Source organism: Danio rerio, chromosome 21, assembly GCF_049306965.1.
Source record: "Danio rerio strain Tuebingen ecotype United States chromosome 21, GRCz12tu, whole genome shotgun sequence".
In the NCBI taxonomy this organism is placed as follows: domain Eukaryota; kingdom Metazoa; phylum Chordata; class Actinopteri; order Cypriniformes; family Danionidae; genus Danio; species Danio rerio.
The window spans coordinates 15,785,099-15,804,472 of NC_133196.1; the positions used below are offsets into that span (position 1 = coordinate 15,785,099).

Sequence of the window (19,374 nt, forward strand, 5' to 3'; positions counted from 1 at the left end):
TGGTAACGGGCGCCACCATGTTTAGTCTGCACTGCAGAAGAGATCTGAGCTGCTGGATTTACCTCATGTTCATCGTTTTCTTCTCAAATACCTGAAAGTAAGAAACTGTTTATCTGGGAGAGGAATAGAGAAAATAATCAAGTAACAAAAACTGTTGTATTGTGCGTAAATAAAGCACATTGACTAGTTATATTGAAAAATAATTATTATTGATCTCCAGACATCCACATGTATTTTACAAACCTTAGATGGTATGTTTTATTAGTAATTAAGTGTATTTGAATATCTGAAATCTAAAATAAATGTTATTTGTTTGAAAACATGGATAAATTGTGATTTATGACAAGCACTGCACACCTTTTCTTGTGCCTCAGCACGAGTTGTCAAATTTTTGAGCAGTTGATGACGTGCGCTCTAATGTTAAAATCACACCAGTGTGATTGTACGCTTCAGGGACCATCCAAGGCTAATTACACTAGTATGATCTTACACGTGAAGGGGTTAACAGCTGAATTTATTATATATAAACATAGTTAACCTGCAGTTATATAGCATATAATTGATGTCTGTGTAAATGTTCAATGAAGTGTATTTGTATTTGTAAGTGTATTTTTTCAGCATCACTGTTGTAATGTAATTAAAATCAGTTAAATAGACTTAAGCATTCATTTTGTTCTTTAACCTAAAATGAGATGAAAAGCCAATAAAACACATGTGCCATCAGGAGCAGCAAATAATTGTTTATATTTTAAAGACAGTGTGCAGAACAATGGAATTGAATGCAGGGCTTATTGTTCATTCTGAGACCCACTTTATATTGTATCAATCAGGAAGTGAAGATCATTGATTTTTGGAGAAATCAGGTCTTAAACACATTGATTTTGTAACCACACAACAGTTCACTGGAAGCACTTAAGTACTGAGTAAACATTAAACATCCGTCTTCATATACCCTATTTAAGTTAGTGCGAGTAAGAGAAAGCAACTGACCTGTTTAAGCCTGTCATGTGGTTCTCCAGGAGAGGTGGATCGGCTAGGCCCGGCGGACAGGCTGTGGCCATGTTCATGGCTGCCGTAGCGGTCACAAGAGTAGTATCGCTGCTTCCTTTCTGCTGCTGAGGATGAGTGGTGCTTCCTCTCGTGTGAGCGGCCACGGTCTCGCTCCCGGGCTCGTTCCCTGGGCGTCGACTCTGTGTTTGGATCAGCTGTTGTGCAGAAAACATAATACAAATACATTAAATTTGTTTCTGTTCAAAGCTGAATTAAGTCATTTATATGAACTTTTCCCATCGTTGATACTGTTTTTCATAATTTACAACACCATTAGCTATATGTCCATACAAAGATGTGAATTAAATGTGTGCACAAAACTGGAATATCACATAAAACATTTGTGAATAAAGCACTGTTTCCATTCAGTGACGCAAAGAATACAAAACTGTCACCTCCTGATAAGTTGGCAACAAATATCAAAAAGAAGACTGGAATTTTCTGAGGTAAGAGAAGCCACTATATATAATAAATTCGTACTTGCTTACTTAGAAGAAAAAATGCAATGAACGTGCCGTAGCTTTAGAAGGCGTGAGATTGCAGACGCCTTGATTGATTTGGCCCAAATGTGGAAAATTGATATGTGGACCACGTAAGTTTGGCCTGTCTTGACCCACATTTAAAATACATTAAATAAATTTTTAAGTAAAGAAAAAATTCTATCAATCAGGTTGATTTGAGAAAAAGCATGATGGGCATAAAGGGTGCATAATGTGCAATGCTTTTTGGGTTTATCAATTTCCTTGCAATCGTGATACACCAACCTATCTGGCCCAGTTAAGGCCTACTTATGAGTTATTAATTTGGTTGAGACTTCACCCAGATATGGTCCATGTTTGGCCCTTGTCTGTAAGCTAGACTTGAAACAGTCTCATATTTTAAAAGAGAGATATGAAGATGTTTTTTTTCCCCTCATTAAATGTAGATTTTTTTGCAGTTGCAGAATGCTTAACGTAAAAACATGATTTATGAATCATCAATACTTAATGTAAAAACATGATGTCCAGCTTTAGTTATACCCATAAATCATGTTTTTTTGCAATTGTACATTTAAATGCATATTAAACATAAAACACAATATATCTTAAAATGGAGTTATTCCTTTTTTGCAAATGAACTCTTCATATACATCCTGCTGCTTACCCGTAACAGAATTCTGGAGTTTTTGACCAGTATGTAAAGAAAAATACAAATTACAAAATACTACTATATTTTAAATACATATTTGTAATACACATATTATAAATATTGTCCATCCCCGACTGAATACAAATGCAATTAAATGTTATAGAAGGAAATGTTGAATTACCAAAGAATTATAGAAGTGTACTGTATGACTGTGCAAGTTTCATCAGTGTTAGTGAACTCTATCTACTTAGTTTAAATTATTTTTTATAATTGTTCTAAAACTGATCAGGATGTAGTCTCAGAAAAATGGGATTTTTTTACATTTTATTTTGTTTCTTGAAACATTCAAGTGTTCAACAACCAAAAGTGTTGATTAAAATACAATTAAACTAGATAAAATGTTTTTCTTCATGTATCAAAATTGCTTATGCTGACTTTTTTTCCAAAAGTTGGAAGGGAAGAGTTACATTTTATGTTATGCACCTTGATTTCTCCTTTTCTTTTTTCCATGATCATGAATTTTCAAGGTAACACTTTATTTTAATAGCCATTTGAGTATTAGTAGACTGCTTAATATCTGCTTAAATTTTGCTGATAGTGCTGCTTTAACAAACATTTAACTGACTATAAGAAACTTTGCAAGTACATGTCATCTTGCAAGAACCCTAACCCTAACCCCAACCTTACAGTCTACAAATATTCTACTGAGAATTAGTTGGCATGTGGATGCAATGCAACTTAAATTCAACAAACTGACCATCAAAATAAAGTGTGACCAAATTCAAAACTAAATTATTAAAATCTTATTTTCCCAGTTTAATCCTCTCCAAAGGAAGTAAATAATAAAGGGTGTCCATGAATTTTAATAAAACCAGAATGTGTTTGTTTACACATTTCGATTTGATTAAAATGATTAAATATGAATGTCTCATTTTCTCTGCTTACAATCACCTCCAACGGTGTCAATAAATAAATGCACTAGGGTCTTTGAATTGGGTGGCAAACACACTGCCCAAAACTAACCAAAACACCAGAGAGCACTTACATCTTACATATCACAACAACCAGAACCTTGTGTGTGTGTGTGCGTGTGAGTGTGTGTGTTGTGTGAGCCCTGCTGTTTGGTGCTGTTGTGATCTTTGACTACAGAGAAACAAAAACACGTAGAGGAAGATGTATGTGGGTGTCTGCATGTGTTTGAAATCCGAGTACAAACACACCCAAGCAAAAATGAGCTTTCAGGGGACTGATGTATTGCTCCTGTTTCAACTCAGTCAAAGCTGACTGATCTATTAACAGCAGAACCACTCTGGCTGAGAAACATGTTTACGTTTTTGTGTTTTTGCTGAGAATGAGAAGAGCGGAAAAAGAAAGAGTAGGAGTTCTGTAGTAAAGAATTGACAGGTGGTTCGTTTTCTCGTAAGTAACCGAGAGCTGCTCTTTTCGATTGCAGGCTTTCCGGGTAATGGGAAACTGGCCAAAAAAAAGAGATCAATCCATTCAAAAGCACATTTTCTAGCATTGGTTTGTAAGTCGCGCTTTCAAAGAGAGAGGCTGACAAAGTAAATCCTACACCAAAGCGCTTTGGAGAGCAATAAAGAGTCTTTTCCTCGATAACTTGATCACTATAATCCTTAAAAGAATTTACATCACTGTGCTAAGCGAAAGAAGCTGGGATTTTTAAGTACTCTATTTTTCTTCAAAATCTTTAAAGATTTACCACACACCTCCTTTTAGTACTTGTGGCAAAAAGTCCTGCTATTATGTTGTCTAAATTGTGGTCAAATGTTTGCAACATACATCTTTTTTAAGGAGTTTTTCACAGTTTCCAAATATCAATCAGCACCACTTTTTTCAATATAGATTTTAAAGGGACAGTTCACCCAAAAATCTAAATGTACCATCTATTTATTAAACAAACTTTTTAGATGAAAAAAAAAGACATTTTGAGAAAGCTGAAAATAAACACGTTGGAAGTCAATGGCCAAATGCTTCCCAGCAATCTTCGAAATATCTTCTTTTGTATTTAACAGAACAAAGAAAGCCATACCGGTTTGGAACAAGTGAAGACTAAACATCCAATCAGCTTATTACAATGATTTCAGTAGGATCATGTGAAACTGAATACTGCAGTAATGATGCTAAAAAAATTGCGCTGTCAACATTGTAATAAATATATTTTTTATAGCATACTGAAATAAAACAGTTAATTTAAAATGAACCACAGTTTATAATATTGCAGTTTTTGCTTTAATCAAATAAACATACCCTAGGTGAGAAAAAAAAAATCCTCATAAGACATTGCAAAACTTGTGACCCTTTCTGTGTTTAAAAAAAAAGGCCACCTTTAATCTCTTTGATATTCATGCGCTCTACAATATTCACTATTTCCTATCATACAGAAGTCCTTATGAGCAAAAATAGTGAATGGAAAATGCAAATCAAGCTATAATAATATTATAAAATTAATAATAATATAATTACAATAATAATAATATTGTATTAACATAATAATACACTTAAAAAGCTTTTATTTAAAAGGTCGCACTTTATACTAAGGTGCAATTCTCACTATTGATAAACCATTACCTACAGATTTTGCCTGAATAAACTCCTAATTTGCTGCTTATTAAAAGTATTTAAGGTAGTAGCTTTAGGCATTAGGGATGTAAAATAATATCAAACAAAAAATTTACCTCATTAGTGCTGATATACAGCCAATATCTTAATAATAGGCATGTAATAATCTACTAGCTAATAGCGAGATTTGGTGCTTAAACTAAAAGTGTTACATTCTTCTTTCTTGTTTTGTGCACCTAAAAATGCATTGCCTTTTCTGCAACACTTTAGTTTGAGTACCAATTCCCACTATTAAGGGACAGTTTACACAAAAATAAGAATGTACTCACTCTTTACTCTCCCTCAAGTTGTTTTAAACTTTTATTAGCTTTTTCACTGCATTGAACACAAAAGAAGATATTTTGACGAATGATAAAAGCCAGTAACCTTTGACTTACAAAGGAGGAAAACAAATACTATGGAAGTCAATGGTTACAGGTTTCCAACATCTTTCAAAACATCTTCTTTTGTGTTCAACAGATGAAAAAACATCACAAAGGTTTGAATCAAGTAAAGGGTGAGTAAATGGTGACTGAATTAAAATTTTTGGGTGATATTGGCTCTTTATTACACTTTAAAAAAAAAGATTTACTGGATTTACAACATTTTTTAATGTATGTGGTTGCAAACAATTTATTTGACCTGAACTGAAACAAACCAATTAAGTTGACCATTACTATACTTGATTTTTTTGTTTAAATTTAGCCTATATAAATTTTTTGCAACCTCTTAACTTAAAAAATTAAGTTATGTCATTTCAGTGTAGTTATTATAAAGTAGGATCTTATTCTACATCCCTCAATACCTAAACCCAACTACTACATTACTAAACTATTGAGAAGCAGCAAATTAGTACACCACGTGACAAAATGTCTTGTCATCTAAAAAGTTTTAGGAACAACAAATAATAACTTGATATCTAGTTGATCATTTGGTATCAGAAGTGGCCTTTTATAAAAGGCAAAGGCCCCTAGATTACTTATGTTTTACCAAAATAAAATATGATCATGCCTTGATTTTGGATAATTTAATTTGGACAGTAAGGTCCGACTTTGCTGAGACAAAAGTCACTAAACAGAAATAATGTACAGTATAGAGTATAAAGTCATGGTGCAGTGGAAAAAGAATGAATATTGTGTATGACTCCAATGATCTCAGACGACTGCATCAATATATCTCTGCAATGACTCAAATAACTCTAAAAGTCATCTGGAATGGCAAAGAAAGCGTTCTTGCAGGACTCCTAAAATTCATCAAAATTCTTTGGATTCATCTTCAATGCCTCCTCCTTCATCTTACCCCAGACATGCTCAACAATCTTCATGTCCGGTGATTGGGCTGGTCAACCCTGAAGCACCTTGATCTTCCTTGCTTTCAGGAACTTTGATGTGGAGGCTGAAGTATGAGGAGCGCTATCCTGCTAAAGAATTTGTCCTCTCTCTACAGATCTTTTGTACAGCCCCATACTGAATGTAACCCCAAACCATGACTTTTCCTTTACCAAACTTGACTTATTTCTGTAAAATTCTTAGGTCCATGCGGTTTCCAATAGGTCTTCTGCAGTATTTGTGATGATTGAGATGGCGTTCAACAGATGATTCATCAGAAAAATCTATCTTTAGCCACTTTTCCAAATGATCAACTAGAAGTCAAGTTATTATTTTTTGCTCTTACAACTGTGATCAGTTCGACAAGATTGAGAAAACTTTTGTCAGGTAGTGAACTTTATCTAGCTAAAAGTCTCAGTGATAAAAATAAAGAATGGCCATTTATTTGGCTTGATTTTTGCAAACGAAGCTGACCTGCAGGTGGCGGCTGCTCCTCGCTGATGGCTCGATCCAGTGACTTGTGCTTCTTGTCTCTGCGTCTCTGACAGCGATGATGATGGTGGTGATGATGATGGTGGACTCTCTCTCTCTCTCTGTCCTGAGCGAAAGTCTGGCTCGGGCTCATCCTGGGTCTCTCCAGGTCGTATTCGCTCAGGTTGACCTCTCGCGCACCTCTTTGTGGAGTCAGCGAGGATGTGGATCGCCGCATGGGACTCACATCTGCAATTGGCTGGATTGTAAATATAAAGCCAGTTAATACAGTTAAAGTCTGAATTATTAGCCCTCCTGAATTATTAGCCCCCCTGTATATTTTTTTCCCTAAACATTCCTAAACATAATAGTTTAATAACCCATTTTTTATTAATAATTTATTTTATCTTTGCCATGATGACAGTAAATAAAATTTGACTAGATATTTTTTTTAAGATACTAGTATTCAGCTTAAAGTGATATTTAAAGGCTTAACTAGGTTAATTAGGCAAGTTGGGGTAACTAAGCAAGTTATTTTATAATAATGAGTTGTTCTGACTATCAGAAAAAAATATTGCTTAAGGAGGCTAATAATAATGACCCTAAAATGATTTTAAAAATTAAAATAAGATTTTAGTTTACCCAAAATAAAACAAATGAGACTTTCTCCAGAAGAAAAAAATATTACAGGAAATACTGTGGAAAATTCCCTGCTCTGTTAAACATCATTTGAGAAATATTTGAAAAAGAAAAACAATTTACAGGAGGGCGAATAATTTTGACTTCAACTCTATGTAAAAAAATGTTGAAGAGGTTAGAGGAGAAGACACAAATCTATCACATACAAGAGTCTCAGAGCACTAGATTTGTCACAACAGACGCACAACACCGGCTGAGCATGAAAACACACTTCCGCTGAAGGGCGACGTTCAGCCGCTCCATCGGAGAACAGTGGAGCACCGTCACGCTCGATGCAAACACTCGGCTGCCTGAATGCTGTCATCGAATGGCTTCTTACACACATACTGGACGACTGGAATAGTTGCTGAATGAACTATCCAGAGTCAAGCAGCAGCCACTGACCACTGAAGAGTCACTGGCGCCTTTTCATGATACTTTGATGTAATTTTTTAAATAAAGGTACCAGTAAGGACATTAACTAACTAACTAAAATAAATCAATAAATTAAATTGAATATTTTTTTAATAAATAAAAAAATTAAATCACATTTAAAAATTGTATTAAATTTAAAAAAGAATTACAAATATTTATAAAAAAATAATCAAATTAAATTACAGTTTTGAATGGCATTGAATAATGTTTTTGATTCTACAAATAACCATTTTTCATTGTGTGGAGAATTTTTTTTTACAATTTAACAAAACTTTTCTACTATAAAAAATCTTGATCACACTTTACAATAAGGTTTCATTAGTTAATTTAGTTAATAACATGAACCTATCATGAACAGTACTTGTACAGCATTTATTAATCATAGTTCAACATTTTCTAATGCATTATTAAAATCCAAATTTATGCTTGCTAACAATAGTTAATGCACTGTAACTTAGCATGAACAATAACCAACTTTATTTTATTAACTACCATTACCAAAGATGAATAACTTCTACAATTAATGTATTGTTCATTGCATGGTCAAGTTAGCAAATACATTAACTTAGATTAACAACAATATTATAAAGTGTTACAAGAACATTTGAAGAATGTCAAAGGTTCTTGATTGAGCCATGCATTAATAAAGAAACTCTAATTATAAGAGTGCATACAGTGTTCTTATAGACACAAAATGCCAAACTCTTCAGAGAATCTGTGACCACTGCTTGATGATGACTGGAGTTTCTAAGCTTTTAAGTCTTCTACATATACTCACTAGTGCCGCCCAGTGGCATAAGATTTCAGAATTTCTAAGAAGCAGTGCGTCCTCTCTTCTCATATCTGAAACAGCTTGAAGAGTTTTGTAATTGGTTCAAATTGACAGATTACTAAAACCTTTTAGAATCAATCCAAAGAATGTGGAATATTAGGTTTTCGGTGATTAATAAGATTTATGTATTCATATTATTTTACTCTGTATTTTATGGTTTGATCTGCTTTCCTGCACTCAAGAAAATATGTAGTTGCTTGTTCAAACTACTTAATTAAAATAAGATAAGAATAAATATCAATTTCATTTGCACAACTTATTTGTTTTATGTTTAATCCAATTAATTGATTTGAGTTGAGACAACATACATAAATTGTGTGGAACCCTGCATTTTTGCAGTTTGTGTGTATTATTTTGTCATTTTTTTTAACTAATCAACTTTGGCTGACATATTAATAGAAGTCTATCATATCTACGCTTCTATCAGTGCATGTTTTATTAGGTTGGTTTGGGTTTTTGTCTGTAAATCATCAACCCAACCTGGTAACACGCAGATCAAATGATACTAAAAGGGTTAGTTCACCCGAAAATTAAATTATTTCATTTACACTCCCACCAGTTGTTTTAAATGTTTATGAGTATTCTGTCGAAATCACAAAGAGAAGGTATTTTGAAGAATGCTGTTGCCCGTTAAATTCAACAGTGAAAAAAGAATGCTTAAAAGTCAATGGGTTCTGTTTTAACGGTCTAGGAGCAATGTCTAAAGGGCATGATGCAAAAGCATTAAGGGTGTACACGAATTCACTTTTGCTATTTTAAGGATGGAAAAATACGCTTTGTGCCCCGATGCATGGTCTAACAGGGTTGTGCTTATTCGCTTAATGAGTTATAGGTGTGTTTTGAGTATAACATGCATTAAACCAATCAGAGTCTCATCTCCCATTCCCTTTAAGAGTCAGTTGTGTTGCGCCATGGTACATTTACTATTTACATGGCGGACTTTGTAAGTGTAACAACTGAATGCTTTACTAGTGAGAAAACAGTTAAACTGACCATCTGCCACGTGAGGATAAAGAACGAGCCTCTTTTCTTTCTCTTTACTTTACTTTTACTCTTTACTCCTTTACTTTCGTGGTAAAGGAAACAGTGTTGTACGCACTCTGCTGAAGACAACCATTAACATTTCATTTGTTAAGGGCAAAGATTTGTTTCAAAACTATTTCTAAATTCAGTTTGTGTATTGCTGTACATCCTGTGTGTATGCTTTGGACCTGCATAGGTGCATAACTAACATGGTCTGTGCTGGACTTTAGACTAGCTTTTAGTTGGTCAGTGGCGCGGTCTATTTCAGTTTCTCAAAATAGAAACACGCCAACAATATGCAACAAACACACCTTCTTTTTAGACTAGCACACCCACGAGTCCACAAAGTGGTGCAAATGGATTTGCTATTTAAACAACGTGGTGCAAATCATGGAAGCTACTGTTGCGCTGGTCTGAAAATAGCAACAAATCGCACCAAACACGTTTTGCACTTTATTGCGCCGGGTGTATGATAGAGCCCAACATGTACCACCTACACACAGAAACAAAGGTGTGCGAGCTGTCACTGGGATGATACCTTTTCAAAAGGTAAACATTTGTACTTAAAGGGTCCATATTGGTAACTTAAAAGTATATATTAGTACCTAAAACTTTTAAGAGGAACACTTTTGTACTTTTTAGGTACTAATATGTACCCTTGAGGTATTAATATGGACCTTTTAGGAACAAATTTTCACCTTTTGAAAAGGTACCACCCTAGTGACAGCTCACATACCTTTATTTCTGAGCGATACAAGCATTCATCAAAATAGATTCTTTTGTGTTTACCAGGGTTTGTGACAAGTGATTCGTGTCAGTAAACGAATTTTCATTTTTAGGTGAACTATACCCTTAAAATGGCTGCTAAAAGCTTCAGTTCAGCTTTACCATGACATAAATAAATAATACTTAAACAGATTTTTCAAATTGAACTTATTTACAAATGTAAGTATATTTAATATGAATTCTGCTGCATTTATCAGCAAATAAATGCACCCTTGTTGTTCAAAAAACATCAAAAACACACTTTTTAACAGATGTGTTTCTAATAATGTATGTAGCTGAAGCATATGTGAAGAAAGGACTGCACTAACATAAAATCAAAAGGACACACAACCTACTAAATGAAACACATCCATACTGTACTTACAGTTAGCACGTCACAACATTCATAATAAAATAAGCATTGCATTTTGCTCCTTGCTTTCGACAATTGCTATAACTAAACTGTGGTTAATCTATTCCATTACCACTGAAATAGCTACCCACAGTGATGACTTTTGTACAGCAGTTGTGTGTCTACCAGGCTAATATCAAGTGTGTACACTTATCGACTCTAAAAGAGCTGGAATGGACAAAGCACACAAAAGCATAGAACATAGAGATGGAGTGGCTGGCAGAGATAGAGAGAGAGAGAGAGCGAGAAACAGACAAAAAGAGAGAGGAAGATTGCAGGTGGAACACTTGTACATACTGCTAGATACGCTCCGGCGGTGTGGCGTAAGTGGCTCCGCTGTTGGACGGGAAGAGGAAGAGGACACAAAGGTGAGGAGAGCAGGGCACACAGCTGTGGTACTCATGGAACAGTGAGACAGAGGAGAGACATCAGAGTAAAGAACCAATGATTGGTGGATTGGAAATGGTTTGTGCCGAAAAAACAAAAGAGTGGGCTTGATGTTAAGAGAAAGCTGGAGAGAAAGAAGAGACAAAGACAAAGACAAGACTAGACAAGACAAGACATTATAACACGGACGCTGGACACCGTGTGAGTCCTTTAGCGATGTAGCAAAATACCAAATCAACTGAAAACAAGGATGTACATGAATAAATTCACAGTTAAAAAGGAACATCAAATCATTACATTAGTTAAAGAGGGGGGGAAATTAATGTAAAACAAGTAAAAAAACAAAAGCACATCCATGTCATTGATGTTGCAATAAAATAAACTTGTTTTCATCATCTAAAACAGTTAAAGTTGCTGTTTACAGCATTAAAAAATCCCTAACAAAGGTCACACTTTATTTTGATGGTCCGTTTGTGGAATTTAAGTTACATTGCATCTACATGCCAACTAATTCTCATTAGATTATTTGTAGACTGTTAGGTTGGGGATAGGGTTGGGGTTAGGGTTAAAATAAGTTGACATGTACTTGCAAAGTATCTTATAGTCAGTTAAATGTCTGTTGAAAGAGCAGTATCAACAGATATTAAGCAGACAGTCTACTAATACTCATATGGAGCATCAAAATAAAGTGTTACCTTAACTAACACTAATTAGCTGTTTATTAATAGGTAGTTTTGTAGAAGTTGGGTTTAGGTCTTAGGTAGAATTAGGGATGTAGAATAAGATCATACTTTAAACTGCTAATGAACAATTAATATCTTAACAATAGGTAAGTAATAAGCTAGTAGTTTATAGCATGAATTATGACCTAAACTAAAGTGTTACCATAATTTTGGTTTTGGCTTTGCAAACTACTAATGACATTTATTCTATGTAAAAATAAAATGTTTTTATTTAGAGCAGAAAATGACAATTGGTTTGAAGATGAATTTTTTTTTTTGTTTATGTTAAATTTTAACTTCAAAAAAATTAAGCTACCTCAATTTTTTTAATTGTGTATACTGTTGAGGTCCACTAATAATGTTATCAAGATTTCACATTTAAAAAACATCAGCGGTTATAAGTAATTTGACTCATTTTTGTGCTGTTTTTGAGCCCTCGTCCAATCACTATGTTTCAATGGGCGTAGCAGTCTGCACGGCTGTGATGCTCTGACAGTTCTGCATATTACCAGGCCTGAACAGTTGGTAAAGTCAAAGTATTGATCTTTTGTAAAGGCAGGGCTTATCCACCCTATTACATCATATAGCAATGGAGTTGTCACGATACTGGAATTTAATACCAATCTGTACAGAAATTTTAAAAACGCCCGTTTCCCGCGAACATTTAAGCCAGTGGTCACCAAACTTGTTCATGGAGGGCCGGTGTCCTGCAGATTTTAGCTCCAACCCTAATCAAAAACACCTGAACTAGCTAATCAAGCTCTTACTAGGTATACTGGAAACACCCAGGCAGGTGTGTTGAGGCAAGCTGGAGCTAAACCATGCAGGGACACTGGCCCTCCAGGAACGAGATTGGTGACCCCTGATTTAAGCGATATGAAGCACACAGCTGATTTGCCATTGTGTTCACCTGCTCAACAGAAATGACTGTGGCTGTGAAGGTCATCAGTTCACTGAACTCACTGCTGTTACTGCATGCAACCACATATACAGGGACACTGGAGCGCTCCTATGTCAGCTTATAGACAAACCGGCTGATCAATGTGACTTTGAAATGCTCCAGTGTCCCTGCATCTGTTGTTACACGCAGTAAACAGCGGTGAGTTCAGGGAACTGATGACCTTCACGGCCAATCACAGTCATTTCTGTTGAGCTCATGAACACAATGGCAAATCACTCTGTTTAAAAATGTGCTCCTCTGCGCTTAGATGTTGGCGCAAAATGGACGTTTTGGTACCGATTGGTATCGAATTCCAGTATTGTGACAACCCTATAACAGAGGATTTTATTTACAGTCATTTTGTCAAACTTCCTTCAATAGAAGTTGTTTTTAAAGTAACAAAAAACCTTTGAGCTATGAAATGTATGTGTTTTTATACTGTGACCTCTTTTATGTCAAAATATTAAGGAAATTTTGGTTTCTCAGTTCATGACCCCTTTATGAAATCAATATTTTAGTGGAATAACCCAGATTTTTAAATCACAATTAATTATTATTTTCTTTCTTTTTGGGCAAATTATTATTTAAAAAAAGGAGACTTTTTATAGTGTCTCTACTCTCGTCCTTTCTCCAAGACTCAATTGGTTTAAAAATGAATAAATAAATGTGTCTCAGTGGAGAATGGTTTATACAGTAAATTAACCTCTTCTGACATCCACCAATTCACTTGCTTGAATTTTTCAGCATTCATTAATGCTTCCATTCATCCATTCTCTCATCCAGCTGCCCATTCACTCCTCCTCCAACTATCTGTGCGCTGTCATCCTGCAGCTGCCTCTTTCTTTGCAGAAATTCATTTAGTGTGAATAAGAAACAAAGGCTCTACATTCAACCCCAAACTCCCAGCAGAATGACCTCCTGTGGGCAATCTTTCATGGACTGGAGAAGTTTACCTGGAAGCCAGCATTCAGTCTGGGCATAGAGGCAGCTCTGCCATGACCCTCCAGCACATGATACCCGCCAACATCCGAATCATTCTCCATGTCAGTCATCTCTACTAGTTCCTGAAAAACATGTAGAGCGAGACAGATAACAATTAGACTGTTATAACATCGGCTCATTCTGTACTCGTAGCCCTATATACATTTCTGGAGATTGTGAATTATGTCGCCAGAAGTACCTATGGCAGCATTCTGTCTTAAAAACGAACATTACGTCTTTATAATCTTTGCACGTTTACCAGCTGACCGATTACCTCGGCTTTCCCGCTGTTACCAGTTTGTCTAGTTAGCTTGCCATGTACATCGGCGGACTTGAGACGCAGAGAGGAGTTGACTATGACGACGAGGTTCGATTCCAGCGAAAAATGGTTCCAGAAAATGGGTAAGTCAAATACAGAAGCCAAAAATTAAAAACAATTAAATAACAAGGTCAAAATGTGGTAAAATCTGAAAACGTATTCAAAAATTAGGCGAAGACTTTTCTTTTTCAGGATTGCTTTTGAAAGCAGTCGGTTGGGTTTAGGAAAGTCAGTAGGTGGGTCAATCGGTGCCTTTGAAAACACTATTGGTTGGGTTTAGGGAAGTGGGTGGGCTGGTCAATTGTTGCTTTTGAAAACACTATTGGTCGGGTTTAGGAAAATGAGTGGGTGGGTCAATCGATGCTTTTGAAAACACTATTGGTTGGATTTAGGGAAGTAGGAGGTTTGGTCAATTAATGCTTTTGAAAACACTATTGGTTGAATTTAGTGAAGTGCGTGTACTGGTCAATTGGTGCTTTTGAAAACACTATAAGTAGGGTTTAGGGAAGTGGGTGTACAGGTCAATTGGTGCTTTTGAAAACACTGTTGGTTGAGTTTAGTGAAGTGGGTGGGCTGGTCAATTGGTGCTTTTAAAACCACTATTGTTTGCTTTAAGGAAGGAGGAGAGGTCAGTCGATCGGTCAGTCAGTCAGTCATTCAGTCAGTTGACAGTCAATTGACAGCGGCTTCTGGTGGATTTCCACGAGAACAGCAGGCACGAATGACACTCGCGAGAGAAATTTGAAATCTCAAAAAACATACACAATGGCCTCGCAATGGTGGATTCGCGAAACCAAAAACAGCAAAAAACATAGCTCCTGGGATGTATTTGGCGCTCTCCAGAAATGTATATGGCAGTAAGTTTTCAGAATGGGCCAAGTAATACAGGATGAGAACTGAATGTTATGTTTTTAGAAACTCAATAGCATGTTATTCAACACTAAATAATGCCATTAGTTGACATTTTGTGGCTAATTTGCAGTTTCTCTGGATTGGCTGGATTTATTAGGTATGATTTTTTAGTTTAGTGTTAATATATGTTTTGTTCTGATAATATGTCTTCCAAATATGAAACAAAGTCATTTAGAGATTTAAATTTATTATCTATTTTTAATAAAAAATTATTGTGCTATGGAAATTGTGGTCTATTTCCATAACTGTACAGAGCTAAAGACAAAATGATTAGCTCTCCTGTGAATTTTTTGTTGACACTTTATTTAGATGGTTTATTTGAGTATTAGTAGACTATCTGCTTAATATCTGTTGATATTAATCATCCCCAACCTAACAGTCTACTTATAATCTAATGAGAATTAGTTGGCATGTAGATGCAATGTAACTTCAATTAAGCAAACGGACCATCAAAATAAAGTGTAATCCATTTTTTACCCTTTAATGTTTTTAAAGTGACTTTTAACAGAGCAATGCCATTTATCACAGTTTTCCCATCAAACACTGTGTAATTATATAAGCTAAGGTCAATATTATAAGCCCATTAAAAATGATGTTTTTATTAGCTACGGAATAAACCACTATTGTTAACCTAGTAAATTGCACTTTTATCTGAATATTTAAGTTAGTTCACTAAATAACTAGTAAAAAATTATGACAAAAACTAAATAAACTAGTTAAAAAAAAAAATGTTAAAAAGTTTCTCTCCTAACAGCACTTGGAAATTATTTGAAAAAATTATATATAAATTTTATATATATATATATATATTTATATATATATATATATATATATATATATATATATATATATATATATATATATATATATATATATATATATATACAYATATATATATATATATATATATATATATATATATATATATATAGTAAATATATATATATATATATATATATATATATATATATATATATATATATATAGTAAATATATATATATATATATATATATATATATATATATATATATATATATATATATATATATATATATATATATATAGTATATTATATTAAACATATTAAATATATATAGTAATAAAACTTTTGGGAGTTTTTTTATGATTATTATGAATTATTGCTTGACTCACAAACTATGTGTCAAATATATAGTTTATTCAGATTCAAGAATTGTGTTCTGAATAGTTGCTGGTGGATGTAACGGTATTCATTTATTAATAATAAAAAGCCACATAAACTAGTGTAAACCTGGGTTCACTGTACATTAACATAACTGTATTCATCATTAGTATGTAAATAAACAACAGTTACAGATTCAATCAATTCTGCACTGTAGGTTAAATCACCTGAGATCTGTAAGTGTTTGGCACGTCTTCCGATTGACCACGTTGGATAGGCCTTCTGTTCGTTTCCTGTGTGACTTCCTGAGATGGGCCTCCCGAAGGAGACTTTTTCATGGCACTGCTCTGGCTTTGACTGAAACATGCACAAAAACAACAACAAAACATTTTAAATCAAAGGAAGCATATTTCTATCACTGCATCCCAAACGGCACACTATGCACTTACAGAATAAACTAGTACTTATGCACTTACACACTCAATGCATTAACAATGTGAATTTAGAGTCGTCCCTATTGGAACACGACTAACTATTTTTACTAACCAGAAATTCAAACCAGATTACATTATATTATATTGATAGCTTCTCCCCTTCTGCTATGTGAGCAAAACTGAGTCCATTGTGTGCATAAAGTATCCAACATTTCACACGTTTTTAACGTTGAATAAGTGCATCATCCAGGTACTTGGAATAAGTGCACTTATTTTTAATATAATACTTCAGTATGAATGCAGTGCTTACACTGTTTACACCACAAAAGGATGTAGAATAGTGCATAAGTATGTGATTTGGGATCCACCATGTGTAGATCAGAATAGTAGAACACTCACACTGCATCCCCATTGGTCAAGTGAAAAGAAGTGGGTGTGGCATCTGACTGAGGGGTGATATCTAAATGAGAAGGAGGCGGGCCTTTTGGCACTAAAGGCTCCTGGTCATGCAGGTGTGTGAGAGGAAGCATCGGCCTGAAGAGAACACCGACTTTACTCTGAGAAGAAACACAAAACACTGAGTTTTATCCATTATTAATGACTGTTTGAGCAATTATGAATATGAATAACCTGATTAATAATAAATGTGACTATAACCTAGTGTTCATTTCAATTCATACCTGTGTGCCTGGTGCAGCTTGCTGCTGTTGGAGTCTTTTGGCTCTGTTCTGCTTATAGTAGTCAAAAATCATGAGCGCTGCATAGACCTTCCCGACAGTCAATTCGTTATCTATGAGAGGGTGAAATGGATGTTAAAGGGGTCATGAATTGAAAAATCACAATTCCCTTGATCGTTTGACACATAAGAGGTCATTCTGCTGCCCTATAGAGGCAAAGTGCTGTAACTAGACAATTTGCCCAAATTGAGTTAAAAATAAAAAAAGTTGTTGCTAGAAGGGATACAGCTGCTGCCAGAGTTAATGAGAGTTATTTATATTAAATTACCCATTAATTGGATTTTATTAACGTCTACCCCAACCATTAAAGCAATTTATAAACAATAATTATTCAAGTATTCATTCATTCATTTATTTTTTATTTTTTCAGCTCAGTCCCTTATTTATCAGGGGTTGCCACAGCTGAATGAACCGCCAATTCCGGCATATGTTTTACGCAGCGGATGCCCTTCCAGCCACAACCCAATACTGGGAAACATTCATACACACTCATTCACACATATACACTATGGACAACTGAGTTTATTAAATTTACCTAGAGCACACAGACTTAGACTGGGGGAAATCCGGAGTACCCAAACCCCCACACGAATATAGGAAGCACATGCAAACTTCACACAGAAATGCCAACTGGACCAACCAGGACTCAAACCAGCGACCTTCTTGCTGTGAGGTGACAGTGCTAACCACTGAGCCGCTGTGCCAGTATACCAAGTGCTGTATATTTTATATTTTTTAGTAAATTACCAGTTAAATTATAGGTCAAGGTTAACTTTATTTGTATAGCACCTTAAAACAACACGAATGTTGACCTGGCAAAATAACAAACAGGACAGTATATAATACAATACAATATTAATCTAAATATATATATTTTTAAATCTGTACAGTCATGAGTACTAAAAATGAAAAAACAAAACTAATATTTATGAGTAAGCCAAAAAGAAGACGTTGATTTAGTTAAAAAAAAGAAAAAAAAAACACTTCTCATTTCTAATGGTAATATGTTCCAAAGTGTTGGAGTCTAAACTAAGAAAGCTCTGTCTCCTTTTGTTTTCAAGCGTTTTGTATTATATTAATGTTAATAATGCTAAAATTATGCTATATTGAAGTTAGTATCTGCAGCTGTATCCCATCTAGACATTACCCTAAAATAAGCTTGTCTTGTTACAAAGTATTCTATTTCAGTCACCATAAAAACCAAGCTTGCGTTAAAATTTTAAGACAGTATGTTCAGTTTCAGTATCTGCGTAGATACTGCACTTTGCCTTTATAGGGCAGTGTGCTGCATACTACACAATGCTAATCAGCCAAAACAACAAGTTGTAATACGACAACTAGTTTAAAAACTGACATAAAATAGCTTGCTACATCTTAAACATTGTGATTTCTAATGTAAAAATAATCTTGATATCATAAGTGGACCTCGGAAAACGGCACAAAATAATAACAACTAAAAAAGACAGTATAAGCAAGGGGAAAACTGATGTCCACTAGGTGGCATCAAAAACTCACAAGAAGCCACAAAAAAAAAAAAAAAAAAAACAAACAAACAAACAACTAAGTGTATAATGCCATTAATTTATTTTCAGAGGGAAAACTCCCATAAGCATTTAATTAAAATTCCATATAAATGCTAATTGCTTTTTAAACTGAAACTGCCATTATGTTATGCACAGCTTACGTTTATGAGGTGTAACCAGCAGGTCTACTGTTTTAGATGACAAACTGGGCCAAATTTTATTGATTTCCTTCCTTAATTCAGCATCACAAATGCGCTGAGCCAGAACTCCTGGGAAAAGGAAGAAGAAGAAAAAAAAACAACAATAAGAAAGCAAGTTTGTGAAATGCAGTTGTTTGAAATGTTGCTCTCACCACTCTTAATTTCCTAAAGTGAGATTCATTTTGTCAAGCTGTTAATGGATGTTACTCTTTAGCCACATTTTACTCCAGGGTTATAGTAAACAAAGTGAAAATAAGTAGAGAAAGTGACATTCAATTGACATGAACAGAACTTTGCAAAAGTCACCCCAGCTTTAGTCACCTGTAAGATTTTTGC

The 19,374-nt window shown here is 34.6% G+C and overlaps 1 protein-coding gene across 3 annotated transcripts in view; it reads right to left on the reverse strand.

Moving 5' to 3' along the window:
• Window positions 1–19,374, reverse strand: part of cacna1bb (calcium channel, voltage-dependent, N type, alpha 1B subunit, b) — a 264,119-nt gene that overhangs the window by 5,797 nt on the left and 238,948 nt on the right. For 2 of the 3 annotated variants that reach the window (XR_012396671.1, XR_012396670.1), the window contains exons 41-47: window positions 19,000–19,107; window positions 17,259–17,368; window positions 16,978–17,135; window positions 16,372–16,501; window positions 13,744–13,854; window positions 6,600–6,855; window positions 991–1,205 (exon numbers count right to left, since the gene is read on the reverse strand). Coding sequence is in view for 1 of the 3 variants with exons in the window: in XM_017352993.4 (XP_017208482.3) it covers window positions 991–1,205; window positions 6,600–6,855; window positions 11,039–11,077; window positions 13,744–13,854; window positions 16,372–16,501; window positions 16,978–17,135; window positions 17,259–17,368; window positions 19,000–19,107 (1,127 nt within the window). In the remaining 2 variants the exon portion in view is untranslated. Of the gene's footprint in view, window positions 1–990; window positions 1,206–6,599; window positions 6,856–11,038; window positions 11,078–13,743; window positions 13,855–16,371; window positions 16,502–16,977; window positions 17,136–17,258; window positions 17,369–18,999; window positions 19,108–19,374 lie in introns of all 3 variants that reach the window. The other variant, XM_017352993.4, reaches the window with a different exon arrangement.